The 26,828-nt window shown below is 45.6% G+C and overlaps 1 protein-coding gene across 6 annotated transcripts; it reads left to right on the top strand.

Moving 5' to 3' along the window:
* Nucleotides 1-1,284: 1,284 nt before the first annotated feature.
* Nucleotides 1,285-26,178, top strand: PARK7 (Parkinsonism associated deglycase). 6 transcript variants are annotated; one of them, XM_015145255.3, is made up of 7 exons: nt 1,285-1,357; nt 2,401-2,513; nt 4,946-5,047; nt 8,970-9,029; nt 10,543-10,612; nt 17,983-18,069; nt 25,785-26,178. In XM_015145255.3, the coding sequence occupies exons 2-7, from the start codon at nt 2,424-2,426 to the stop codon at nt 25,943-25,945; spliced, it is 570 nt and encodes a 189-aa protein (XP_015000741.2). In that variant the 5' UTR covers nt 1,285-1,357; nt 2,401-2,423; the 3' UTR covers nt 25,946-26,178. The 6 variants fall into 6 exon arrangements, with proteins under 6 accessions (XP_015000741.2, XP_015000861.2, XP_077832243.1 ...); XM_015145375.3 differs by having other exon boundaries at nt 1,285-1,415; XM_077976117.1 differs by having other exon boundaries at nt 1,285-2,244.
* Nucleotides 26,179-26,828: the final 650 nt, after the last annotated feature.

The following is a 26,828-nucleotide window of genomic DNA, read 5'->3' as shown; positions in this document are numbered from 1 at the left end:
TGAAGATAGGTTGGTGGTTACCAGAGGCCAGGAAAGGTAGCCAGGAGAAGGGGATGAACAGGCTCATTAATAGGTACAAAAATAGGTAGAAGTGCTGGGCAAGGTGTCAAGAGCCCCAGCATCAGAAAGTGGTCGACTTGCTGATTGGTAAGAAGAATTTATCGACAACAATATAGGTTTGAAAAAGGAGTTTTATTAGAAAGAACGCTGGAGAAGAGTGCAGCCTCAGCAAGACAGGACTGAGCATGCCGTGGTGGATTTTTCATGTCTCTTTTCCAATGTCTCATCTTTTGCAAATTCAATCCAAGTTGGGTTCATTTAGCCAGGATCCTTCTAAGTTCATTTAAGAATTTTGGGCTCTATTTCCTTTGATTTAACCTGGTACCAGGTGCCAACTTTAGATAACAGGGATATCTAATTCTAAATTCCTCAGATAAGGGGCCTGCTTGATGGTCACCAGGTGATCTGTGGTCTCCTCAAGAGGGAATAAGACCTAGTGTTGGATAGTTCTGTAGGGTGACTATAGTTAACAGTAATCTGTTGTATTATTTTAAAATGTTATTATAGAAGAGAGTAACTGGAATGTTCCCGGTATAAAGACAAATGTTTAAGGGGATAGCTCATTTACCCTGATTTAATCATTACACATTGTATTAAAGTATCAAAATAGCACATATACTTAGAAAACACATACGTCTCTTACATATCAATAAATACAACTTGAGATTATGATGTAAATACATCTGACCAACTTGGTACTTATTAGACTTATGTGCTCAGCACTGCTCTAATCCTGTGGATGCGGCAGCATCAGGATCGTTAAAAAAAAAAAAAAAATGCTGAGGAAAAAAAATTCACACCCCTGAGACATCCGGGTGTGAATAAATGCGCAAGAGTCGCCCGAGATCGGGAGACCAGGCGTGGGGGAGAGGCCCAGGGAGGCCTGGACCAGAGCCCTCACAGACCAGGGGCGAAACAGGAAGGCGCTCCAGAAAAGGAACAACGCAAAGGGAGCAGGGGTGCACGGAGCGCGAACTAAGGAACCCCTCTGACAACAACGCCAGCCCTCAGCAGCTCCACGGACCGGCTCTTCACGAAGAGTGGCTGCCGAGACAGTTAAGCCCCGCGGGCGACGGGGCAGGCCGGACTGTGCCATTCGTGGGGGATTCCATGCGCCTCACCCAGGGCTGTCCAACTAGAAACGCCCCGGCGCCACCCCCGCCTCAGTCGGAGGTAGGCTCGGCCGGACGTGACGCAGGAGATGCCAAGGCTGCGTGAGTCTGCGCAGTGTGGGGCTGAGGGAGGCCGGGCGGCGCGCGTGCGTGCTGGCGTGCGTGCACCTTCAGCCTGGTGTGGGGTGAGTGGTCGCCTAAGGGCCGGGGCGCTGCGTCTGCAGGAAGAAGGGCGGGGTGCAGGTCAGGGCCAGCGGGGGCGCGGCGCGTGTGTGGGCCGTGGCGCTGGGCGGCGTGGGGGCGCTGGACGGTGTCCTGCTGGCTCAGAACCGGCGCGGGGCCTGGGTCTGGGCCGCCCTCGCCTCCAGCCTCCCAGTCGGGCCCAGTCGCTGGCGTTGGACTTGACTGACCGCCAGCGTGGTGGCAACGCTGAAGCGTCCAGAATCTTCTGCCTCATCTCTCGCCGGCATGGAACTGGCTAACCGTTTTATTAAGCTGTGTTTTGCTTGGACGGTAAATCCTCCAGATAATCTCTAAATAGGCAAAAAAAAGATTGGGAACCTCGTTGAGTAGCTGTCGTTTGCAGTGAGAACTCTGCACGGAGAGACAGAATGTAGTCGGGTTGACTTCAGTGAGGGGATTTCCATCTTTCTCAGTCATAAAGTGCTCCGACATTTAACACTGTTGACCCCCACACAAATTTTTTAGTACAGTTATTGGAACTGAGAAAACAAAAATCCCCTCCAAAAAATTACAGGTTAATTGCGAAGGACCCTATGTAAATTTTTGCCCATGAAATTCAGTTTAGTCGTTTCTCTGAAACAGTACTTCAAAATAGACCGTCTCCCCGCGTTGTGTGAAATGCAAGAGACCCACGTACTTTAGAAAATCCCACGTACATTGTGTGAAATGCAAGAGACCCACGTATTTTAGAAAATCTCATTTGCAGCATATTATTAAAGCTGGATTTACGAGAACATGGTAGAAGAAAATCTAAGCAATACTACACCTTTGAGCAGCCTCATTGTGTTTGCATCTCAGAGCAATTGAAACTATACAAATGAACGTTAAGGTAACTACCCTGCTGCTTTTTTCGTATTCAGTTGTCTGTGAGAACCATTTCCCTAGGAAGTACTTACTCTGCTTGAAAATGCTCGTAAACTTTAAATTTTGGGGTATCTCAGGGTTGCAGTGGAAGTTTTTTGAAATTTTTTTTTTTTTTTTTAAGCCTTTTAAACATATAACATAAAAATGGCTTCCAAAAGAGCTCTGGTCATCCTGGCTAAAGGAGCAGAGGAAATGGAGACGGTCATCCCTGTAGATGTCATGAGGCGAGCTGGGGTAAGTCCCACATCGATTTGTAGCCATTCCTGTTTTAAATGGTTTTTGGATTTTTAAATCATTTTGAATAAAATAGTGTTAAAAGTGCTTCATGAGAGATTTCAAATATACACAAAATTTCAGAGATTACATAAGAATAAATACTTGTTGATCCACTGCCCCCATTTAGTGCTTGTTGATGTCTTGCCATGTCTCCTTCAGACCCATTTCTTTTTTGTTTTGCGCTCTGTGGTCCAGGCTGGAGTGCAATGGCAGGATCTCGGCTCATTTCAGCCTCTGCCTCCTGGGCTCAAACCATCTTCCCACCTCAGCCTTCCAAGTAGCTGGAACTACAGATGCCTGCCACCACACCTGGCTAATTTTTGTATGTTTTGTAGAGACAGGGTTTTGCCATGTTGCCCAGGCTGCTCTCCAACTCCTGAGCGCAAGTTGTCCACCTACCTCAGGCCTCCCAAAGTGTTAGGACTACAGGCGTGAGCCACTGCACTGTCCTTAGACCCATGTCTTTCCTTTTTTTTTTTTTTTTTGAGATAGTGTCTCACTGTGTCGCCCAGCCTGGACTGCAGTGGTGTGATCTCTGCTCACTGCAACCTCTACCTCCCAGGTTCAACAGATTCTCCTGCCTCAGCCTCTTGAGTAGCTGGGATTACAGGTGTCTGCCACCACACCCAGCTAATTTTTGTATTTTTAGTACAGATGGGGTTTCACCATGTTGACCATGTTGGTCTCGAACTCCTGGCTTCAAGTGACCCGCCTGCCTCAGCATTTTACAGTGCCATGATTACAGGCGTGAGCCACCATGCCCGGCCCCTCAGACTCATTTCTTAAGGAACAAATGCTTCGAAGAAATACAGTTGAAGCCTCTTTTGTAAATTTCTCCAGTCCCATGCCCCTTCTTCCTTGCTTAAAGAAAACTGCTGTCCTCGCAATCTTGTGTATCCATGCATGCATGTCTTTTTTTTTTTTTTCTTGAGACAGAATCTCGCTCTGTCACCCAGGCTGGAGTGCAGTGGTGCGACCTTGGCTCACTGCAACCTCTGCCTCCTGGGTTCAAGCAGTTCTCTGCCTCAGCCTCCCAAGTAGCTGGGATTACAGGCGTGCGCCACCATGCCTGGCTAATTTTTTGTATTTTTAGTAGACGGGGTTTCACCATCTTGGCCAGGCTGGTCTTGAACTCTTGACCTCATGATCCACCCGCCTCGGCCTCCCAAAATGCTGTGATTACAGGTGTGAGCTACCGCACCTGCCTTTAAGGTAGTGTTTGACCGTGGTTCTCATTTTGCATGTTTATATATTCTCTCTCTCTCTCTAACAATAGTGAACACTGAAGTAGAACTAACTCTGTGCCAGGCATCATTCTAAGTGCTGATAAACCTTACAACAACCCTGTGAGTTAGATACCGTCATCCTCATTTTATGGTTGAAGAAACTGAGGTACAGAGACATTAAATAATGTACCCATGTCACACAGTAAGTCCAAAAGCCGGAACTCAGACCCAGGCAGCCTGGCCCCAGAGTCTGTTAACCCTATACTCCTCTGGTTCTCAGAAATGAAGACATTATGTCAATTTAGTTTATTCATTTAAAATTGCTGCCTGATGTTGTACTGAATGCCACAATCTACCCATTCCTCTAATTACAGCATTACAATTCTGTAATAAGTATTCTTGTGTCGGTTTCCTTGTGCAAATGTGTGGAAGTTTTTTGAGGTTATATATCTAAAAGTAGAATTACTAGGCCGAAGGACTGCCCATAGTCAGCATGACTAGGTTTTGCCAAGTTGCTCTCCAGTGTCCCAGTTTGTAGTCCCACCAGCAATGTAGGAAAATTCCCACTTTCCCAGTGCCAGCTCTTGGTATTGTTGACTTTAAAAATTTTTGAAAGATAAAGCAGTATTTCATTGTTTTGACTTGCATTTCTATTTTACAAAAATACCATGAGGTTTAAATGGCAACAGTAAACTTGCAAGGTGAGTTATTAACAGGATGATCATATAACTGGTCACCCAAATCAGAACGTTTGTGGGAGAAAGGATGTCCAGTCACACAGGACAGGGCAGCAGCTATAAGTAGAGTCTGTCCAGGCAAACCAGGGCAGACCTAGTTATTAAGTATATTTAGCCAATGTATTAGTTCACATTTGATATAGTTGTGGTGCAGTATTTCCTACCATGTTACTTTCAAACAGGGCAGCTGTGTAAATGTTACTCTAGCTGGGTGTGGTGGCTCATGTCTGTAATCACAGCTACTTGGGAGGCTGAAGCAGGAGGATCGTTTAAGCGCAGGAGCTGGAGGCTGCAGTGAGCTATGATTGTGTTACTGCCCTCTAGCCCAGGTGACAGGGTGAGACCCCATCTCTATTTTTTTTTAAATACAGTGTTAGTCTGAATTTATGTTTCAGTGTTCTTAACTATGATAACATCTTTCTTGTAGATTAAGGTCACCGTTGCAGGTCTGGCTGGAAAAGACCCAGTACAGTGTAGCCGTGATGTAGTCATTTGTCCTGATGCCAGTCTTGAAGATGCAAAAAAAGAGGTTTGTAATCCATACATGGAGGTATTCCTTCATACGGCTTCTTTGTTTCTTGAAATGTCTAAGACTGTTGTTAGCACAGACTCATTTTAGAAAATGATTTTGCTTGAATGTCTTCCCCTGACAGATTAAGAGGGTGAGGACTTTGTCTTTCTATTCTGTATCCATAGAATGTGGCAATTGCTTGATACTGAATGTGCTCAGTAGGTGGGTGGCTGGGTAGATAGGTGGCCGGTTGGACGTGTGGCGAGATGGTTGAGTTGGTGCTTAGATGGATGGCTGCATTGTTCTCCCATCAGTATTCTTCCGGCTTACACAGGCATCTTTGCCTCCTATTACACATTTTTACCTGCTATAAATCAACTGCCACATTTTCCATTCTTTTTTTTTCTTTTTTAGAGGCATGATCCCGCTCTGTCCCCTAGGCTGGAGTCCAGTGGTACAGTCACAGCTCACTGCAGCCTCAACCTCCCAGGTTCAAGCAATCCTCCCACCTCAACCCCCCAAGTAGCTGGGAATACAGGCATGTGCCATGCCCGGCCATTATTCTTTTTTCTAAAGATACTTTCAGAGTTCCACTTTAGTTGTGTTCCTTTTTCAGTATCTTTAGAATTATGACTCTTACGTTTAAGGACGATGGACACTTCTGGAAGCTAGCATCCCTTTCCTCAGAAACATGCTCCCCCACAGGCGCTTTTGCAGACTCCATCGTCAGGCAGGGTGACAGGAGTGTGGACTATACCCTCTGACAGCAGAGTCATGGCGGGAAAGGAGGCAGAGTTGGCTCACGAATGGCTGGTTGTGCACTGCTGAGGAACCTGGAGTGCGATTCCCTGTGCTGTCCTCAGATACATAGGAAGAAGTTTAATCCTTTCTAATAAGTTCAGATTTTTCATTACTGGATTGTAGAAAATTAGACTGTTGGTATTTACATATGATTTGTTGAAACAAATTAAAAATGACAAGCAGAAGTAAATATTCCAGGCCAAGTGCAGTGGCTCACCTGTAATCCCAGCACTTTAGGAGGCCAAAGTGGGAGGATCACTTGGGGCCAGGAGTTTGAGACCACCCCGGGCAAGATAGTGAGACCCTTTCTCTGCAAATTAAAAATGTTAAAAGCCAGGCATGGTGGTGCACGCCTGTAGTTCTAGCTACTCAAGAGGCTGAGGCAAGAGGATCACTTGGGCTCAGACGATTGCTCGAGCCCAGGAATTTGAGACTGCAGCGAACTGTGGTTGTGCCATTGCCCTCAGCCTGGGTGACAGAGCGAGACCCTGTCTCAAAAATAATAATAATAATTTTTTTTTCATTTCTGTTTGTGTTTGTGTCATATGGTGTCTGGCCATTTTAAAACAGTGATTACCTTTATTTTCAATCGACAGATAATAAGTGTACATATTCATGGGATGCGTGATGTTTCCGTGCATAATATATAGTGATTGGATCAGAGTAATTAGCATATCCATCATCTCAAACATTTCTTTGTGTTGGGAACGTTCAATATCCTCCTAACTATTTGAAGCTGCGATTATTAACTACAGTCATCCTACAGGGGTATAGAACACCAGAACCTATTCCTCCTATCTAGCTATAATTTTGTATCTTTTAACAAATCTCTCCCTATCCCCACTTTCTTCTATCCTCCCCAGCCTCTAATGTCCTCTGTCCTACATTGTACTTCTATGTGATCAATTTTTTTTTAGCTTTCACTTATGAGTGAGAACATGGAGTGTTTAATTTGCTGTTTCTGGCTTCTTTCATTTAATATAATGTCCTCTAGTTTCATTCTTGTAGTCACAAATGACAAGATTTCATTCTTTTTTATGGCTGGATAGTATTCCATTGTGTATAAATGCCATATTCACATTTTCTTTATGCATTCATCTGTTGTTGGACCTAGGTTGATTTCATGTCTTGGCTAGTGTGAGTATTGGTGCAGTAAACAAGGGGGTGCAGGTGCCTCTTCAGTATACTGATTTCCTTTCCCTTGGCTGCTTTCCCAGTAGTGGGATTCTGGACCATATGGTAGTTCTGTTTACTGTAGTTTTTTGAGAAAGTGGTGTTACCTTTTGTGTGTTTTTGTTTTTCAGTGCAGATTCTAAAAGGGGTAAAATTAATTCTATACTTTACACATTTTCTTTTGAGTTTTGAGCTTTGCTTGGTTTTGAATCAACAGTAGGATGTTTATGGTCTTAAAAGGAATTCTAAGCCAGCCACAGTGGTTCACACCTGAAATCCTAGCACTTTGTGAGGCTGAGGCAGGAGGATTACTTGAGCCCAGGAGTTTCGAGACCATCCTGGGCAATGTAGTGAGACTCTGTCTCTACAAAAATAAAAAAAATTAGCTGGCTGTGGTGGTGCATGCCTGTAGTCCTAGCTACAGGGGAGGTTGAAGTGGGAGAATTGCTTGAGTCCAGGAGTTCAAGGCTATAGTGAGCTATGATTGCACCACTGCACTGTAGCCTAGGTGACAGAATGAGACCCTGTCTCTCAAAAAATTTTATAGGTTGCACTAAATACATAATACATTTTTATTTTGTAATTTGTTTAATGACTAGATTTTTTTTTAACCTCTTTTTAAAGTCCTAAAGTATTGTTGGCCGGGCACAGTGGTTCACGCCTGTAATCCCAGCACTTTGGGAGGCCAAGGTGGGTGGATCACGAGGTCAGGAGTTCGAGACCAGCCTGGCCAAGATGGTGAAACCCCATCTTTACTAAAGATACAAAAATTAGCTAGGTGTAGTGGTGGGTGCCTGTAATCCCAGTTGCTTGGGAGGCTGAGGCAGGAAAATTGCTTGAATCCAGGAGATGGAGGTTGCAGTGAACTGAGATCACTGCATTCTAGCCTGGGTGACAGAGCAAGACTCTGTCTCAAAAATAAATAAATAAATACATAATAAAATAAAATAAAAATAAATAAATAAAAAGTCCTAAAGTATTGTTAAAACAATTTCCATTTTGTAATTTCAGGAAGTTTGAAATTAATTAGATTTCTAGGATTTTTTTGGGGGGGGGATACTCAAATTCTCCCCCGTTACATTTTTCATAATGTTAAAAAAAAAAAAGTTTGTGCCTTTTACTTAAAATTTGTTTCTCTATTAATTTTTTTTTTTTTTAGTGTCTTACTCTGTTGCCCAGGCTAGAGTGCAGTGGCGCAGCCTCAGCTCACTGCAGCCTCTGCCTCCTAGGTTCAAGCAATTCTCCTGCCTCAGCCCCCCAAGTAGATGGGACTACAAGTGTGCACCACCACGCCCGGCTAATTTTTGTATTTTTAGTAGAGATGGGGGTTTAGCCATTTTGGCTAGGCTGGTCTTGAACTCCTGAACTCAGGTAATCTGCCCGCCTCGGCCTCCCAAAGTGCTGGGATTACAGACGTGAGTCATCGTGCCTGGCCTGTTTTTCTATTAATTTTTTAAGTTGCTCATGTACATTCTTATTGAACAATAATTGAAACAATATAGACACATATAAAGTCAAAATGTTAAGTGTCCTATTCTCATTCTACCTCTGCCCCATCCCACACTACTCCTGTTAGCAACTAGAGTGTCTTCCTTGGTCTGTGACTACCTGTATACAATATATCAGGTGGGGGTGCTTGTGATGATTGTACTCATACACGCATACATCTACACATAAATACATATATCATTGTCTTTTACAGGAAGGAGATTATACTACCCCTGCTACTCTGTAGCATGGACATCCTTGCATGTCACTATATACAGGTTTTTTGCATTTTTTGCTAGTTAAAATAACATTCTGTCATATGGATACACCTTAATTTATTTAACTGTTCTATTGGCAGATATTTAGGCTATCTCCTGTGCTTCCCACATTTAAAATAGGGAAGTGTTACTGGACTGTCACTTTAATGCACAGTTGAAATTAAATGTTTTTGTTTTCTTTATGTTTTAAACTGTTACAGGGACCGTATGATGTGGTGGTTCTACCAGGAGGTAATCTGGGTGCACAGAATTTATCTGAGGTAAAAATTCTACTCAATTATACCTCAATAAAGCTGGGGGGAAAAAAACTAAAGAATTTCAGCATCTGCTTGTGTTCTGTTGATTTTGTTATTATTCAGATGTTTCAGGGAGGAGGCTGTGAAAAAAAAATAGAAACAACTAAAATTAACAAAATGGTGTTGTAGCATTAACTCAAAAATTTCTTTCTTTCTTTTTTTTTTTCTTTTTGAGACAAGAGTCTTGCTCTATCATCCAGACTGGAGTGCAGTGGCACAATCTTGGCTCACTGCAACCTCCGCCTCCTGGGTTCAAGCAATTATTCTGCCTCAACCTCCGAGTAGCTGGGACAGGCACGCACCACCTTGCCCAGCTAATTTTTGTATTTTCGTTAGAGACGGGGTTTTACCATGTTGGCCAGTCTGGTCTCAAACTCCTGACCTCGTGATCCACTCACCTTGGCCTCCCAAAGTGCTGGAATTATAGGCATGAGCCACCACACCCAGCCTCAAAAAAACGTTTTTAATATTTTCTCTGGAGGTCAGGCGCAGTGGCTTACACCTATAATCCCAGTGCTTTGGGAGGCTGAGGCAGGAGGATTACTGGAGGCCAAGAGTTTGAGACTAGCCTAAGTAACACATCGAGACCCCATCTCTACAAAAATTTTTGTTTTAATTAGCTGGGCACAGTGGTGCACACTTGTAGTCCCAGCTACTCGGGAGGCTATGGTGGGAGGACGGCTTGAACCCAGAAGTTTGAGGCTGCGGTGAGCTGTGAATGCACCACTGCATTCTAGCCTGGGCAGCAAAGCAAGAACCTGTCTTATCCAAAAAAAAAAAAAAATTGCCGTGGAAGTAAGCTGAATTGGTGGAACCGTTATGAACAGATTTCGGTGAATACAGTCCAAAGTAAGATGATTTAGTTTTTTTCCACCAGCAGAAGAATGATCAGATTTTGTGTTTTGGGAAGGGCAAATTGTCTACTCAAAGTCTGAACTGGGGGAGGCTGTGGGGCTAGGGCTGCCAGCAGGAATGACAAATGCCATCAGCAGACACCACTGTTCCTCATTTTAAGTTGTATGCGAGGAGTCAGAGGCCAGGGTGAGGGGCACACCAGCAGGCAGAGTTGGGGCTGCCAGAAGCACTCAAGAAGTGGGTTGAGTCAGACATGAGGGATCATTTCCTGCTAGATTCTCTTCCTCTATCTGCCATCTGAAAACACCCAAAACACCACATTCCCTCCTCCTTTTTGTTTCTCCATGGAGTACAAAATGGCAAGGGTCAAATTGCTTCTTTCTTCTGATCTTTAAATGTGGAGGAATGCGTTTCTCTTATGAGAAATGCCTTGCTTGGGTTTGATAATATAATACAGACACGTTTTGATCATTTTTATACCAATGATTTAGAAATATTGTTGGAAAATAGGTCAGAGAGCTTGTGGTTTAAGCTAAAATGAAATTCTTCCAAAGTTTCCTAGTGAGCGATTGGTTAGTGGCTTAATGATAACTTGACATATTTTTGGTTTTCTTTTCACTAGTCTGCTGCCGTGAAGGAGATACTGAAGGAGCAGGAAAACCGGAAGGGCCTGATAGCCGCCATCTGTGCAGGTGACGTGCAGGGGCAGCCTGTGTTGCAGCGTCATTGGTGGGTGGGGTAGCCTTTCATTCGGTGGTTTGATTTCTTTTTTTTTTTTTTTTTTTTTTTTTTGAGACGGAGTCTCGCTCTGTCACCCAGGCTGGAGTGCAGTGGCCGGATCTCGGCTCACTGCAAGCTCCGCCTCCCGGGTTCACGCCATTCTCCTGCCTCAGCCTCCCGAGTAGCTGGGACTACAGGCGCCTGCCACCTCGCCCGGCTAAGTTTTTGTATTTTTAGTAGAGACGGGGTTTCACTGTGTTAGCCAGGATGGTCTCGATCTCCTGACCTCGTGATCTGCCCGTCTCGGCCTCCCAAAGTGCTGGGATTACAGGCTTGAGCCACCTCACCCGGCCGGTGGTTTGATTTCAAATAGCTCTTCCCCTTCATAAAGCATGCAGGGCGTCTATGTTGGTGTATTTAGTTTGGGTGGCATGAAGGTGGTGTCATTTCAGAAATGAGGACAATTGTTCCGTTTTCTGCCTCTCCATGCCTTTGGTCTACGTGCTGTGAAACTTAGTGTTTTCCGTGTTTGGTTGACCTCGGAGGAAAATAAGGCCCTCTGGAATTCAGTAAACAGCTTGTTACAGCAGGTCTCTGTGCCAGAAAGTCTTTGTGCCAGCACACAGTCAGCAAGAATCCGCCAAACATCAGCACAGCAGCTCTGCCCTGTGCTTGCCCTGCAGATTCAGAAGCGCCGTGGTGCTTTCTGCTGGCTTCCGGGCGTTTCTGATTCTCTCACTGCCGAGTTATCTTGGGCACCGCATTATCTGCCACACAATTTAGAATAAGGACATTTGGTGCTTCACAGATGTCCCTCATCTTTGTATCCTAGTAATATTTTATTTTCTCATAGCCATTTTAAAATCCATTCTTGTTGCTTTCATATCAGATGATGTTCTGCCATCTTGGTTTTTTCCCATGCTGTAATTTTTGCCAGCACCTTCCTTGTTGTGTAGGTCTTCATTAAATATTTGTCAGGGCCGGGTGCGGTGACTCACACCTGTAATCCCAGCACTTTAGGAGTCCGAGGTGGGCGGATCAGCTGAGGTCAGGAGTTCAAGACCAGCCTGGCCAACATGGTGAAACCCCATCTCTACCAAAAATACAAAAATTAGCTGGGCGTAGTGGTGCGCACTTGTAATCCCAGCTACATGGGAGGCTGAGGCAGGAGAATCGCTTGAACCCAGGAGGCGGAGATTGCAGTGAGCCGAGATTGTGCCATTGTACTCCAGCCTGGGGTACACGAGCGAGACTTCGCCTCAAAATAAATAAGTAAATAAAATAAAATAAATAAATATTTGTCAGAAGAGTGAATGAATAAATGAATGAATGGATGGTTTGGTAAACATCAACATCAAAACATGTTGCTATGTTGTTCAACACAGTAGGCTTTTTAAAAGAAGTTTCGGGCCGGAGGTCCTAGGGACTTGATACATTCAGTCAGTGGTTCTCAATGTTCTTTTGGTGCACTTGCAAGGTCAAAGCAGATACTACTGAGGGGCCAGGTGTGGTGGCTCATGCCTGTAATCCCAGCACTTTGGGAGGCCAAGGCAGAAGGATCTCTTGAAAGCCAGGAGTTTGAGACTAACCTTGGCAACATAGACCCCATCTCAGCAAACAAACAAACAATTAGCCGAGCACAGTGCTGCATACCTGTAGTCCCAGCTACTCAGGAGGCTGAGATGGGAGGGTTGCTTGAGGGCAAGAGTTAGAGGCTGCAGTGAGCTATGATTGCACTCCAGCCTGGGCAACAGATTGAGACCATGTCTTTCAAACAAAATGTTGTTTGCCTTTTTTCTTCTCAGTCTTTCAGGAGTGACATCAGAGTGGGATGATACCATCATTTGAGCATCTATTACTGTGTTTTAAAAATTTCCCAGTTTTATTAGGTTGGTGTAAAAGTAATTGTGGTTTTTGCCATTAATAGTAATAATTGGCCGGGCATGGTGGCGCATGCCTGTAATCTCAGCACTTTGAGAAGCTGAGGTGAGCGGATCATTTGAGGTCAGGAGTTCAAAACCAGTCTGGCAAACATGGTGAAATCCCGTTTCTATTAAAAATACAAAAGTTAGTTGGGTGTGGTGGTGCACGCCTGTAATCCCAGCTACTGTGGAGGCTGAGGTAGGAGGATCACTTGAGGTCAGGAGTTCAAAACCAGCCTGGCCAACATGGTGAAACTCCATCTCTACTAAAAATACAAAAGTTAGCTGGGCGGTTAGCTGGGCATGGTGGTGCATGACTGTAATCCCAGCTACTCAGGAGGCTGAGGCAGGAGAATCTATTGAACCCAGGTGGCGGAGGTTGCAGTGAGCCGAGATGGCGCCACTGCACTCCAGCCTGGGTGACAGAGCAAGATTATCTAAAAAAAAAAAAAGTAATAATTTTTAATATGGCAGATGTTCATAGATACAACCCACATAAAAGCTAAAGGGGGCCGGGCGCGGTGGCTCAAGCCTGTAATCCCAGCACTTTGGGAGGCCGAGATGGGCGGATCACGAGGTCAGGAGATCGAGACCATCCTGGCTAACACGGTGAAACCCCGTCTCTACTAAGAAATACAAAAAATAGCCGGGCGAGGTGGCAGCGCCTGTAGTCCCAGCTACTCGGGAGGCTGAGGCCGGAGAATGGCGTGAACCCGGGAGGCGGAGCTTGCAGTGAGCTGAGATCCGGCCACTGCACTCCAGCCTGGGCTACAGAGCGAGACTCCGTCTCAAAAAAAAAAAAAAGAAAAAAAAAAAAAGAAAAAAAAAGCTAAAGGGATTCTGAGACCTAAATGTTTGAGAACCCTGGCATTAGGGGCTGGGAAGAACCACAGCGGTCGACCACCCTGGCAGGTCTTGTACATGGGCTTGCTACAAGACTCATCACTAGCCTTTTGACCTGCCCTGAGGCTCAGGTAGTTATCTCTGCCAAAGGGCACTGCAGTCACTGCAGCCCAAGCAGGTGTACCCCTCTTTGGAGAGAAAGTCACAGATCCTTGAGTTTGGTTTTCTTTGGCTCTGCTGCTGTGAAGCAAGCCTCAGTCCTAGATGCTTTGACCAAAGGAAGAAAGTTAAGAGTTTGGGCTGAGTTTGTTTCCTTATGATTCTGCTGAAAGTAAAAACCGCAAGTCAGTTTGTCCTGTGCCACAAAAGTAGCAAAATGATCAGCCACGGCCGGGCGCGGTGACTCACACCTGTAATCCCAGCACTTTGGGAGACTGAGGCGGGTGGATCACCTGAGGTCAGGAGTTCGAGACAAGCCTGACCAACATGTCGAAACCCTGTCTCTACTGAAAATACAAAATTAGCTGGGCATGATGGCTCATGCCTGTAATCCCAGCTACTTGGGAGGTTGAGGCAGGAGAATTGCTTGAACCTGGGAAGTGGAGGTTGCAGTGAGCCAAGATTGCGCCATTGCACGCCAGCCTGAGCAACAAGAGCGAAACTCCATCTCAATAAATAAATAAATAAAATAATAATAATAACAAAATTAGCGGGGCATAGTGGTACATGTCTGTCATCCTAGCTACTTGGGAGACTGAGGCAGGAGAATCACTTGAACCCGGGAGGCGGAGGTTGCAGTGAGCCAAGATCGTGCCACTGCACTCCAGCCTGAGCGACAGAGCGAGACTTCAACAACAAAAAAAAAGATGAACCTCATCTGGCTCACTGTTTTGTGCTGAGGCTAGATCAAATGCCATGCCAAGAAGCATGGGCCTTATAATAATTAAAATCAACATTAAAAAATAAACAGGCTGGCTGTGGTGGCTCATAGCTGTAATCCTAGCACTTTGGGAGACTGAGGCAGGAGGATCACTTGAGCCCAGGCGTTCAAGACCAGTCTGGGCAACATAGACCCCCATCTCTACAAAAAAATATTTTAAAAAATCAGCCTGGTGTGGTGGTGCACACCTCTATTCCCAGCTACTCAGGAGACTGAGGTGGGAGGATCACTTTGAGCCCAGGAATTTGAGGTTACAGTGAGCTGTGATGATCACACCACTGCACTTGAGCCTAAATGACAGAGTAAGATTCTGTCTCTTAAGAAAAAAAGTAAAAATAGGCCAGGGGGGTGGTGGCTCACGCCTGTAATCCCAGCACTTTGGGAGGCCGAGGCGTGCAGATCACGAGGTCAGGAGATCGAGACCTTCCTGGCTAACATGGTGAAACCTCGTCTCTACTAAAAATACAAAAAATTAGCTGGGCGTCGTGGCGGTCACCTGTAGTCCCAGCTACTCAGGAGGCTGAGGCAGGAGACTCACGTGAACCCGGGAGGCAGAGCTTGCAGTGAGCCAAGATCATGCCACTGTACTCCAGCCTGGGCGACAGAACGAGACTCCCGTCTCAAAAAAAAACCACAACACACATAAATATATGTATATAAAGTAAAAATGGAAAACACACTAGCAGGGTGTTTATACCATTGAATATCCTGCACCACTGTTGTGGGCACTACACAAAAAATAGGAAAAAATGTGATGATGAGCTGAGCGAATTGAGATGAGGGTTTTGGGAATGGAAAAGAGGAGTGATGAAAGAGATTTGGATCTTTTAAATTGGCAAACAGAAAAATAAGATTTTTTTTTTTTTTTTTTGAGACGGAGTTTTGCTCTTGTTGCCCAAGCTGGAGTGCAGTGGTACAATTTCGGCTCACTGCAACCTCCACCTCCCAGGTTTAAGTGATTCTCCTGCCTCAGGCTCCCGAGTAGCTAGAATTACAGGCGCCTGCCACCATGCCTGGCTAATTTTTGTGTTTTTAGTAGAGACGGGGTTTCACCATGTTGGCCAGGCTTGTCTCGAACTCGTAATTTCGTGATCTGCCCACCTTGGCCTCCCAAAGTGCTGGGATTACAGGCGTGAGCCACCATGCTCATCCAGGATTATTCTGAAGTGTTGCAGTTAGGAATTGGAAACATTTTGAACACAAAGAATATTAGCCTAGTCCTTAATTTTGAGTGAATGAGGAAGGCAAATTGGAAGGGAGTCTATGTTGAGAAGAAAATTAAATGAGATTTACTTTGAGTGGGGGAGGCGGAGGAAGTGTGGAGTTGGAGGAGTGGACAATTGTCAGCTGACATTCCCAGGTCTAGGAATAAGGCCTCTGGAAACAAGGTCTTGGCCACCTGGAGGAGCTGGGGAGTTGGCAGACGTGGTCATTTTGCAAGTCACCACAGGGTGGCGCTCTTGGCTGCAGAAGGGGACGTGGTCAGCTGCACCCTCTGCACTGTAGTGCAGAGTGCAGAGAGTTTTCATCCATCAGAATCCCAGGTCCTAGGAGAGTGAAATGTCTCTTCTCCAATATTCCAAATAGGGGTCTGAAGCCCCAGAAAACAGTAATTATGAGCTTACCATGATGAGTAAGAAAGACATCAGTAAATTCCTGCATCCAACTGTAACGTAAATTTATGCACATCATTGTAGCAGTGATTTTATTACCACATTGAAGGGAGCAGCCTAAAAATTCTCACTGATCACTTTCCTCACTGTACAATCATCTATTAAAGTTTACTTTAAAATACAAGATGATGTAGGAATTTCTTCTTAAACTCGTACCAAATAAAAATTAAAAGCAATTTATAAATCCATTCAAATAAAAATTATTATTCAATTCTTATAGACTTGAAAACTTTGCTACCATACATAGCTGTCTTGTGTGTAAAAAGTAACGTGGAAAAGAGACATTTGAGGCTTTTGATTTAAGAGCTATAAATCAGGACTTGGTCTGAAACTGACACCTGATATTAGGCAGAAAGCTTATGTAATTAGGTAGTATTTGTGTGATCTTCCTGTTTGTAACAGTTACAGTCTGAGTAGCCTGTGGGTATATTATATAACTCCTTCCTTGGAGTCTTGTTGAAAAATGAAAGGTCAGTAAGACCAAGACCTCTCAAGTTTGCTGACACTAAAAGTGTACAGACTGTGCCGTAGGATCTTAGCCATCCAGGGCACCCTAAGTGTTTCCAAAGTCAAGGTGCTGTTCTGAAACATCCTTCTAAGTGTCATGTGAGGCTTTAGAATGTTTATATGTGCGGCTTAGAGAAAAAAGGTAGAATGAATACTTTGTAAAAAGCTTTAAGATGAAATAACAATTAAAGGTATATGAAATCTTTGTTTTTAATCCTTATTTGAGGACTATTACATACGCAATATGCTTGTGACCCTCCCTGAAGTTGGCCATTTTCAGTGAATACATTTAAATAAAAATCTCAAGTTAGGACCTGTCAATTTGGAAAGACTTCATTAACTGACACTTCCATGTGGTTCTTTGCTTAAGTAGCTTTCGTAAAGTGATGCTAGTGCCTTTATATCTCACACTTCCAGGCACCTCACAGGCTATCTCCTTCAGGGACAGTGTGCTGTCGATTTTAATCCTACCAGCTGGTATACCTGGATGGACAGGTGGATGAATGAGTGTTAATTTCCCATTTTCTTTTCTTTTTCTTTTTTTTTTTTTTTGAGATGGAGTCTCGCTCTGTTGCCCAGGCTGGAATGCAGGGGCGCGATCTCGGCTCACTGCAAGCTCCGTCTCCTGGGTTCATGCCATCCTCCTGCCTCAGCCTCCCGAGCAGCTGGGACTACAGGCGCCCAACACCACGCCCGGCTAATTTTTTGTATTTTTAGTAGAGATGGGGTTTCACCATATTAGCCAGCGGTCTTGATCTCCTGACCTCGTGATCCGCCTGCCTCAGCCTCCCAAAGTGCTGGGATTACAGGCATGAGCCACCGCGCCTGGCCTAATTTCCCATTTTCATGTAGAAAATAAAACTATAAAAGAGCAATACAATCCAGAAGTTCAGAGAGTACCAGTTGCCTTTAGGATGTAACTAAGTCTTTCCTTTTACTAAGAGTGAGGTAAGAAGTTCAGCCTGCCCCACAGTAATCCTCCCTTTCCTTTGGACTCGTGGTATATGTGGTCCCTGTTCTGGGGGTGGGGGAGGTGAGAGAGGTGAGCACATTGTTTATCTGTGTATGCTCTGCTGGTATCAAGGTAAATCTTCTTGAGTAAATGGTTATTGAAGTATTTTGAATTTCTGTGCTTTTGCCAGATGTGCTCAGCAAATTGTTATAAACATACTTTATCTCTCGTACTAGGAAGTGTTTCATTTTAGAATCGTAGCTGTATGTTTGGTAAGAGCCTCTTGATTTTGAAGAATACTTTGCTGTTGCAGTTTTTGTTGTTAGAGAAGGGGTCTGTGTTGCCCAGGCTGATGCTGAATTCCTGGGCTCAAGCAGTTTTTCTACCTAGGCCTCCCCATTTGGTGGGATTACAGGGAGGAGCTACTGTGCCAGGCACTATTGTGATTTTTTAAACGTGGGGTTTTTCTATATCCGCACTTAGATCTTTTTATTTTTATTTTTAGGTCCTACTGCTCTTTTGGCTCATGAAATAGGTTTTGGAAGTAAAGTTACCACACACCCTCTTGCTAAAGACAAAATGATGAATGGAGGTAAGTATATGCTTGTTTTTGTTTGTTTGTGTTTTGAGACAGAGTCTCGCTCTGTCGCCCAGGCTGGAGTGCAGTGGCGTGATCTTGGCTCACTGCAACCTCTGCCTCCCCGGTTCAAGCGATTCTCCTGTCTCAGCCTCCTGAATAGCTGGGATTACAGGTGCATGCCATCACGCCCAGCTAATTTTGTGTTTTTAGTAGAGATGGGGTTTCACCATGTTGGTCAGGCTGGTCTCGAACTTTTTTTTGAGACAGAGTCTCACTCTGTTGCCCAGGCCGGAATGCAATGGCGCATTCTCCACTCACTGCAATCTCCGCCTCCTGGGTTCAAGCGATTCTTCTGCCTCAGCTTCCTGAGTAGCTGGGATTACAGGTGCGCCCCACCATGCCTGGCTAATTTTTGTGTTTTTTAGTAGAGATGGGATTTCTCCATGTTGATCATGCTGGTCTTGAACTCCTGACCTCGTGATCCACCCGCCTCAGCCTCCCAAAGTGCTGGGATTACAGGTGTGAGCCACCACACCCGTCCTTGAACTCTTCACCTCGTGATCTGCCTGCCTCAGCCTCCCAAAGTGCTGGGATTACAGGCGTGAGCCACCACACCCAGCCCATATGCTTGTTTTTTTTTTTGTTTGTTCGTTTGTTTTTTTTGAGATGGAGTCTCTCACTCTGTTGCCCAGGCTGGAGTGCAGGGGCGCGATCTCGGCTTCCTGCAACCTCCGCCTCCCAGGTTCAAGGGATTCTCCTGTCTCAGCCTCCCAAGTAACTGGGATTACAGGCATGTGCCACCACAAGTTTTTTGTAGACTGGGCGCAGTGGCTCCCGCCTGTAATTCCAATACTTTGGGAGACTGAGGTGGGTGGATCGCTCAAGCCCAGGAGTTGGAGACTAGCCTCGGCAACATGGTGAAACTCCATCTCTACTAAAAATACAAAAAACATTAGCCAGGCGTAGTGATGCACACTGGTAGTTGGAGCTGCTCAGGAGGCTGAGGTGGAATGATAGCTTAAGCCTGGGAAGTCAAAGCTGTGGTGAGCTGTGATCTCACCACTGCACTCCAGCCTGGGGGACAAAGCAAGACCCTATCTCAAAAAAATAAAAAAAGTTTCTTGTATAACTATAGAATTTTATCTATATACATACTATCCTTTTTATTTTAACTAAAATGAGATCTACTAAATGTGTTGTTCTACAGCTTGCTTTTTTTTAACTTAACGTTATATCTTATGTTATCTTTTAACAGCATGTGTAGATTTAGATTTGCTTCATCCTCGTTAAGTGCAGCTGCTAGTCCAGTGTTAGAATGTGCCGTGCTGTTTGTAACCTTCTCCTGGGGGTGGGCATGGAGGTGGTTTTTTGCTTTTGCCCTTGTAAACCATGCCGTAATGAACATCCTTGAATGCCATTGTGAGCATATCTGAGCTCCCTTTTAAAAGTAATGCACTTTTCATTATACTGCATGTTTTTAAATTACTAAACTTTATTTTTTTAGAGCAGTTTTAGGTTCACAGCCAAATTTCTGTCTACCTTCACCTGCTACCCACTCCCCAGCCACCCGCCCCTGGCCATGCATAGCGTCCCCTACTATCAACATCCCGCACCAGAATCTACACCCACGTTGATACATCATCATCCAGAGTCCATAGTTTACATGAGGGTTCTGTCTTGCTGTTGTACATTCTACATACACTTACATTTGATCCAGAGCAGTGTTTTCCTGAAAATCCATGGTTTGTTAATTTATTTAATTTATTTGAGACAGAGGCTTGCTCTGTCACCCAGGCTGGAGTGCAGTGGTGTGATCTCAGTTCATTGTAACCTCCACGTCTTGGGATCAGGCAATCCTCTCACCTCAGCCTCCCAAGTAGCTGGAACTATGGGCATGAACCACCACACTTGGCTAATTTTTAAATTTTTTTGTAGAGACAGGGTCTAACTATATTGCACAGTCTGGTCTTGAACTCCTGGCCTCAAGCAATCCTTCTGGCTTGGCCTCTCGAAGTACTAGGATTATAGATGTGAGCCACTGTGCCCTGCTCATGGTTTCATTTTAGTTGCTGGAAAGATACTGTGTTATCATTATAACTATCTGAAAATTGGTACTTTTTGCCGGGCACGGTGGCTCACGCCTGTAATCCCAGCACTTGGGGAGGCCAAGGCGGGTGGATCACGAGGTCAGGAGATCGAGACCATCCTGGCTAACACGGTGAAACCTCATCTCTATTAAATATACTAAAAAAATTAGCCAGGCGTGGTGGCGGGCACCTGTAGTCCCAGCTACTTGGGAGGCTGAGGCAGGAGAATGTCGTGAACCGGGGAGGTGGAGCTTGCAGTGAACCGAGATTGCTCCACTGCACTCCAGCCAGGCCAACAGAGCGAGACTCCGTCTCAAAAAAATAATAATAATAATTAGTACTTTTTTAAAAAGGCTCTGGTTTCTGGGCATTTTAAATGTAGGAATTTAATTTACTTTAAGCTCATGGAAGGATTTTTTTTTTTTTTTTTTTTTTTTTGAGACGGAGTCTCGCTCTGTCACCCAGGCTGGAGTGCAGTGGCCGGATCTCGGCTCACTGCAAGCTCCGCCTCCCGGGTTTACGCCATTCTCCTGCCTCAGCCTCCCGAGTAGCTGGGACTACAGGCGCCCGCCACCTCGCCCGGCTAAGTTTTTGTATTTTTAGTAGAGACGGGGTTTCACTGTGTTAGCCAGGATGGTCTCGATCTCCTGACCTCGTGATCCGCCCGTCTCGGCCTCCCAAAGTGCTGGGATTACAGGCTTGAGCCACCGCGCCCGGCCGGATTTTTTTTTTTTTTTAATTCTTTTTTTTGAGACGGAGTCTCGCTCTGTCACCCAGGCTGGAGTGCAGTGGCCGGATCTCGGCTCACAGCAAGCTCCGCCTCCCGGGTTCACGCCATTCTCCTGCCTTAGCCTCCCGAGTAGCTGGGACTACAGACGCCCGCCACCACGCCCGGCTAGTTTTTTCTATTTTTTAGTAGAGATGGGGTTTCACCGTGTTAGCCAGGATGGTCTCGATCTCCTGACCTCGTGATCCGCCCGTCTCGGCCTCCCAAAGTGCTGGGATTACAGGCTTGAGCCACCGCGCCCGGCTCATGGAAGGATTTTAGAGGGTTGAAAGAAGTAGAAAGAACAGAACTGGGCTCCCTTTGTGATGTCTTCAGAGGGAAGACTCAAGCAGAGCGCCCTCCTGGACTACCTGAAGGTGTACCTGTTGCATCTGTTTTCCTTTAGGGCCTCAAAAACATTGAGGTCGGTCAGGCATAGAAAAATATCAGATTGTTGATGCTCACACTCGGAGTTTACAAAGCAGGTTCCCCTATGTTATCTTGGTGGAGCTTCCTGGTCCCCAGTGCCCAGCAAGGCAGGTGGCATCATCCTAGCTTCACAAATAAGGAGAGACTGAGGCCAGAGCTCAAGCCCAGCCCTCTGCCTTGCATCCAGTTTTGCCTTCCTGCCCCTCCCCTGCTCTGTGGTAGCAAAAGGCTCCCACACACATTTAAGTTACCAGGTGTTGGATTTAGTCAGTAACCTCTATTATAAGAAGTGGATACTTGAAATGTCTACCCCTTCAGGACACTTTGAGAGGTAGGGCTGCAGTCATCACCTGGGAGTCTGCTCTGGGTGAGGCCCTTGTCCTCATTGTGAACCTGAAAGATCAGTGTGACAGTTTCTCCTCAGATAAGCAATCCCATCTGAAGGCCATAGTCTTTTTTCTTTTTTCTTGTTTTTGGTAGATTCAGGGTTTCACTGTGTTGCCCAGGCGGTACTTAAACTCCTGGGCTCAAATGACCCTCCTACTTTGCTCTCCCAAAGTGCTGTAATTACAGGTGTGTGCTACCAGCCCCAGTCCCCATAATCTTTTAATTCCTCCGATTTTAGAATAAGTCGGTTATAAGTGTAATGTGTGATTCCATTTCTCATTTGTCCACTGTTTGATGGCATCCGCATGCCTGGTCCCATACCTGAGCACTGAAGAGCAGGGTTTCTGGAGCCTGGCATCTTGGGGTGGCCCTCAGCTTCCCTACTCACTGTGGGAGGTTTCCTTAGTTTCTCCGAGCCTGTTTCCTTGTCCGTTGCCTGAGGATAAACCTGCTTCAGGATTGTTGGTGAAAAAACTGCCCTCACCTAGCCTCTGTACGCCACTGCATGCCACCACTGCTGAGTACTGTTTGTTTGCTAGGTTGATGTCATTCTCATTTTACCAAAAAGTGAAGCTCTGAGAGGTCAGACAGCCACCAAATGGCAGACCTGGGATTTGAACCCAGAACTCTGCTCAGGGGTCAACTGACTGTTCTCCAAAGGCCAGGTGGTAAATATTGCAGGCTTTCTGGGACTTCAGCTCTTTGGCAGCTAGTCAACTGTTGCAGCTCCACAATAGCTACAGACAGTCCTAAAAACGCAGGGTGGCTTTGTGCCAGTGAAGCTGCATTTGCAAAAACAGGCAGTAATCTGGCCTCAGCCCTGACTCGTGGTTGCTGACCTGTGTCTTGTGCTCTCCCATTGTCTTTTTTTGAGACGGAGTCTCGCTGTGTCATCCAGGCGCTCACTGTGCTCACTGCAAGCTCCGCCTCCCAGGTTCACGCCATTCTCCTGCCTCAGCCTCCCAAGTAGCTGTGACTACAGGCGCCCGCCACCATGCCTGGCGTATTTTTTGTATTTTAAGTGGAGACGGGGTTTCAGCGTGTTAGCCAGGATGGTCTCCATATCCTGACTTTGTGATCCGCCTGCCTCGGCCTCCCAGAGTGCTGGGATTACAGGCGTGAGCCACCGCGCCCAGCCCCCCAACTTTTTTTTTTTTTTTTTGAGACGGAGTCTTGCTCTCTCACTCAGGCTGAAGTGTAGTGGCGCATCTCAGCACACTGCAACCTCTGCCTCCCAGGTTCAAGTGATTCTCCTGTCTCAGCCTCCTGAGTAGCTGTAATTACAGGCACCGGCCACCAGGCCCAGCTAATTTTTTTTTTTTTTTGTATTTTTTAGTAGAGACGGGGTTTCACCATGTTGGTCAGGCTGGTCTCCAAATCCTGACCTCAGGTGATTCACCTGCCTTGGCCTCTCAGAGTGTTGGAATTACAGGCATGAGCCACCGTGCCCGGCTTCCCATTGCTTTTTCTCTGAAGAGACTTTAAGACTTGGAGTCTAGTTTAAAAAAATAAAGAAATAAAAATCAATGCCTTCTGCTGGTTGGAACGGGAAGTGTAAAATCTGAATTCACTATAGGGTCACAGTTCCACCCTCAAGTTTGCACAGTGCCTTCCTAGCGCTGACAGGATGTGTGTGCTGTCTTCGCCACTAGGTGGATGCAGGTGGCAACCTTAAACCTTTTGCTTTTCCCGATTAAAAGTCCGACAAGAACCGTAGAACCTTTAAGCATATTTAACCAGTTTAAACCCTATTTGCACTGTTTTAGCCACAAAGATACTGTACAGTGAACCATTTACAGTTGTGCCTTGTGTTGTCCCACTCTCAGCTGTGCATCTCACCGTCGCTCTGGAAGACCTAGTCCACCCAGTTTCTAGGTTATCATTTGAAATAGTCTTGGCCTGGTTTAACCATCAGTAAATGAGGCCAGATTATGATAAACCTTTTCCCCTCAAACTAGGGATCCTCTTTTTCTCTACAATAGTTAAATTGGAAATTTTTAATGTACTCTATTCATTTATTTTGGTGGGTGACCTGATTTTTTAAATTTTTTAGATTAGTCAAGCACAGTAGTGAGAAGAGGAGAAAGAGTAGAACAAGGAGTAACTGCCTGTGAACGATCAATTGAGATAACTCACTGCCTTCGATCAGCGGTGGCTTGGTTTCTAATGACAGTAAGACAAGTTCCTGTAGCCATTGTTAATCTCCTTGGAAAAGAAATGAACATTGTGTGGTTTCAAAAGCTCATTAATACAGCAGAAGCACTCTGCTTCTGTTGAAGGGAGGTTTTCGGATGAATTTTTATGTGTGTTCATTGAACAGACGTTTCCTAAGCTCCTCCTTAGTACCTGGCACTGGGAACAGAAGAAGAGAAAGCTGTGCCTTCGGGGTGTTCCCAGGTCTGCACTGAGTTCTAGTGGCCAGAGCCACCCGCCTGCCTGTGTGGCAGGTGCATCAGGATAAAACAGGAGTTCACAGAGGAGCTTTGTCGCTTCCCCTCCGCTAAATCTGTTCTGTGTCCCCACATCACTAAGTGGTGTCACCATCATCCAGTCACCTGGGATAGGCAGCTGGGAGTCATTCTTGAAGCCTCCTCACCTAGGCCTTCATTTCAAACCTCCATTTCCTCTGGATCACTGTCACCAGCTTAGTGCAGGCACCACCAGCTTCTACCCAGACAGCAGGTTCCTTTCCATCTCCCTTCTGGTCCCAGCCCAGTCTCTGTGCGAAGGCCGGACCGCAGAGGGCTCCATGCCCCGTGACATGGAGTTCAGTGTGACCTTCAGGTGCTGGAGAGAGTTGTCAAGGGCTTTCCATGGGGAACTGGCTGTGCCCTGCTTCACACTCTGGAGAGAGAGCTTTTGGGTGCTGGGCATGGGTTGAAGGGGTGCACAGCCAGAAGGGAGAGCTATAATCATGCAGAGATCCTTCCTCTTTAAAGCAGGGGACAGGTGGAGAAAAGAGATCAGTCGAGAATGGTGTTTGGTGCCTTTGACCTCACACTTCAGGGGCGCCTCTTGTGTGCCATGGATATCATTGGCCAGACAGGGACTGATGAAGGCCCAGCCCTTTTAAAGAGTAAACAATAAACAAGGAAATGAAATGTTTATAGATTGTGATAGATTGTGTCAATGCTGGGAGGGCAGTAAATAGGATGCGGTGATAGAGTCAACAGAGGAACGTAATTTGGGGAGGAGGGGGTGGTCACAGATACCCTCTCTGAGGGATTTTTGTTGATGCTGAAACCAAAGGGGCAAGAAACTGGGAACCCAGAGCTGGTCTATGGGTGAAGGGAGCAGCCCTTGAGCTCATCCTGGAGCAGGAGAGAACCTGTTGTATTCAGTAAGGGAAGCTCCAGGTGGGAGAGTGATAGGGATGGGTATAGCGGGAGAGGTTAGGCTCTGTGTGCAGTGGAGAGGCTGGTGACTACCTGCTGTGGAGGGGCAGAGCTCAGGGCATCCATGCTCAAGAATCCCAGTTTTGATGTTATATTTGCCAAGAAATAGCCAACTGGTTGGCACAGGGGTTGCGGGGATGCAGAAGGAAAGTAGTCCTTGAGAGTGAATGTGCTTTCTACCTGCACGCGCACACACACATGCATACCCGCCTCCAGTATGTTGTGCTGTGGTTGTTTTTGAGGCATCAGAGGGTGTGCATGCTGCCACATGTTGATCAGGGTGGCTTCTGCCTTCAGCATTGCCGCATCCCCTCATCCTTTCCCTGGCACTTCAGAATTGACACTGGAGCTTTGTTGTAAAATAGTGATGTGAGTAACTGTCATTCACTGACATCTCCCCCGACACTTAAAGTCTTAGCAGCTGCATTTAACTTACACATATTTGTTTCATTCTAACAGTGGTTTCTCTCACCCTTTGCTCTGCAGTTTTAAAAATACTCTTGTAGGGGGCTTCTAAGAGCTTGGAGCGCCAAGTAAATGTTTTTGAATGGCTAGCCTGCAAGTTGGGTTTACATGCTGTCATAGTGAATTGAATTGGTAAGTAATCGTCTTTCTCATCACATAGCCCATTAGAATGTCACCTTTTCTGTTTCTACTTTGCAGGTCATTACACCTACTCTGAGAATCGTGTGGAAAAGGACGGCCTGATTCTTACAAGCCGGGGGCCTGGGACCAGCTTCGAGTTTGCACTTGCAATTGTTGAAGCCCTGAACGGCAAGGAGGTGGCGGCTCAAGTGAAGGCTCCACTTGTTCTTAAAGACTAGAGCAGCGAACTGTGATGATCACTTAGAGAAACAGGCCATTAGGAATCCATTCTCACTATGTTCGCTCTAAACAAAACAATGGTAGGTTAATGTGTTCAGAAGCGGCTGTCACTACTGCTTTTGCGGAAGTATAGTTGTGAACTCACAACGACACAGAGATTTCTCAGCCTACAAATTGTGTCTATACATTTCTAAGCCTTGTTTGCAGAATAAACAGGGCATTTAGCAAACTACTGATCATTCCTTGTTTTGTCCCTCATTTCTTTTGTGAAATTAAATTCCGTATCACCTTCATTTGTAGCTCTTAACTGTCCCTATAGCACTGAAATAGAAGAACAGTGAACACATTTTACACAGCAAGGAGGAAAGGCATACAAGGAGAATTTTAAGAGGCTTATTATTTTCTCTGCTTATTAGCTGTGTGTTTTTAATGTGCTATTAAAAAATACCTATGAGGGCTGGGTGTGGTGGCTCATGTCTGTAATCCCAGCACTTTGGGAAGCCGAGCCAGGAGGATTGCTTGAGGCCAGGAGTTCAAGACCAGCCTGGGCAACATAGCAAGTCTCCATCTCTACAAAAAAAATACAAAAATTAGCCAGGCATGGTTGAATACACCTGTAGTCCCAGCTACTTAAGAACCTGAGGTGAGAGGATCACTTGAACCCAGGAGATCAAGGCTGCAATGAGCTATGATCACACCACTGAACTCCAGCCTGGGTGACACAGCAAGACCCTGTCTCCAAAAAAACAAAAAGAGAAAAGAAAAAAAAAATTGGTTGTACTGGTGAATTTTTATACACTAGTTCCTTTTTCCATTATGGAAAGAGTCCTTGGATAAAAACTTTTCAAGGTTAGCCCAACATCTCTTTTCCCTTCCCCAGGT

Source organism: Macaca mulatta, chromosome 1, assembly GCF_049350105.2.
Source record: "Macaca mulatta isolate MMU2019108-1 chromosome 1, T2T-MMU8v2.0, whole genome shotgun sequence".
NCBI classification, from domain to species: domain Eukaryota; kingdom Metazoa; phylum Chordata; class Mammalia; order Primates; family Cercopithecidae; genus Macaca; species Macaca mulatta.
Note: the sequence above shows the minus strand (reverse complement) of the source record. Positions and strands in the feature narration are given on the sequence as shown.

What these genes read in the sequence shown, in the direction of transcription:
- PARK7 (XM_015145255.3), top strand. Translation starts at nt 2,424, where the DNA reads ATGGCTTCCAAAAGAGCTCTGGTCATCCTGGCTAAAGGAGCAGAGGAA. An exon ending in GTGCACAGAATTTATCTGAG is followed by an intron (nt 9,030 to 10,542) that starts GTAAAAATTCTA and finishes TCTTTTCACTAG; the next exon opens with TCTGCTGCCGTGAAGGAGAT. An exon ending in AGACAAAATGATGAATGGAG is followed by an intron (nt 18,070 to 25,784) that starts GTAAGTATATGC and finishes TCTACTTTGCAG; the next exon opens with GTCATTACACCTACTCTGAG.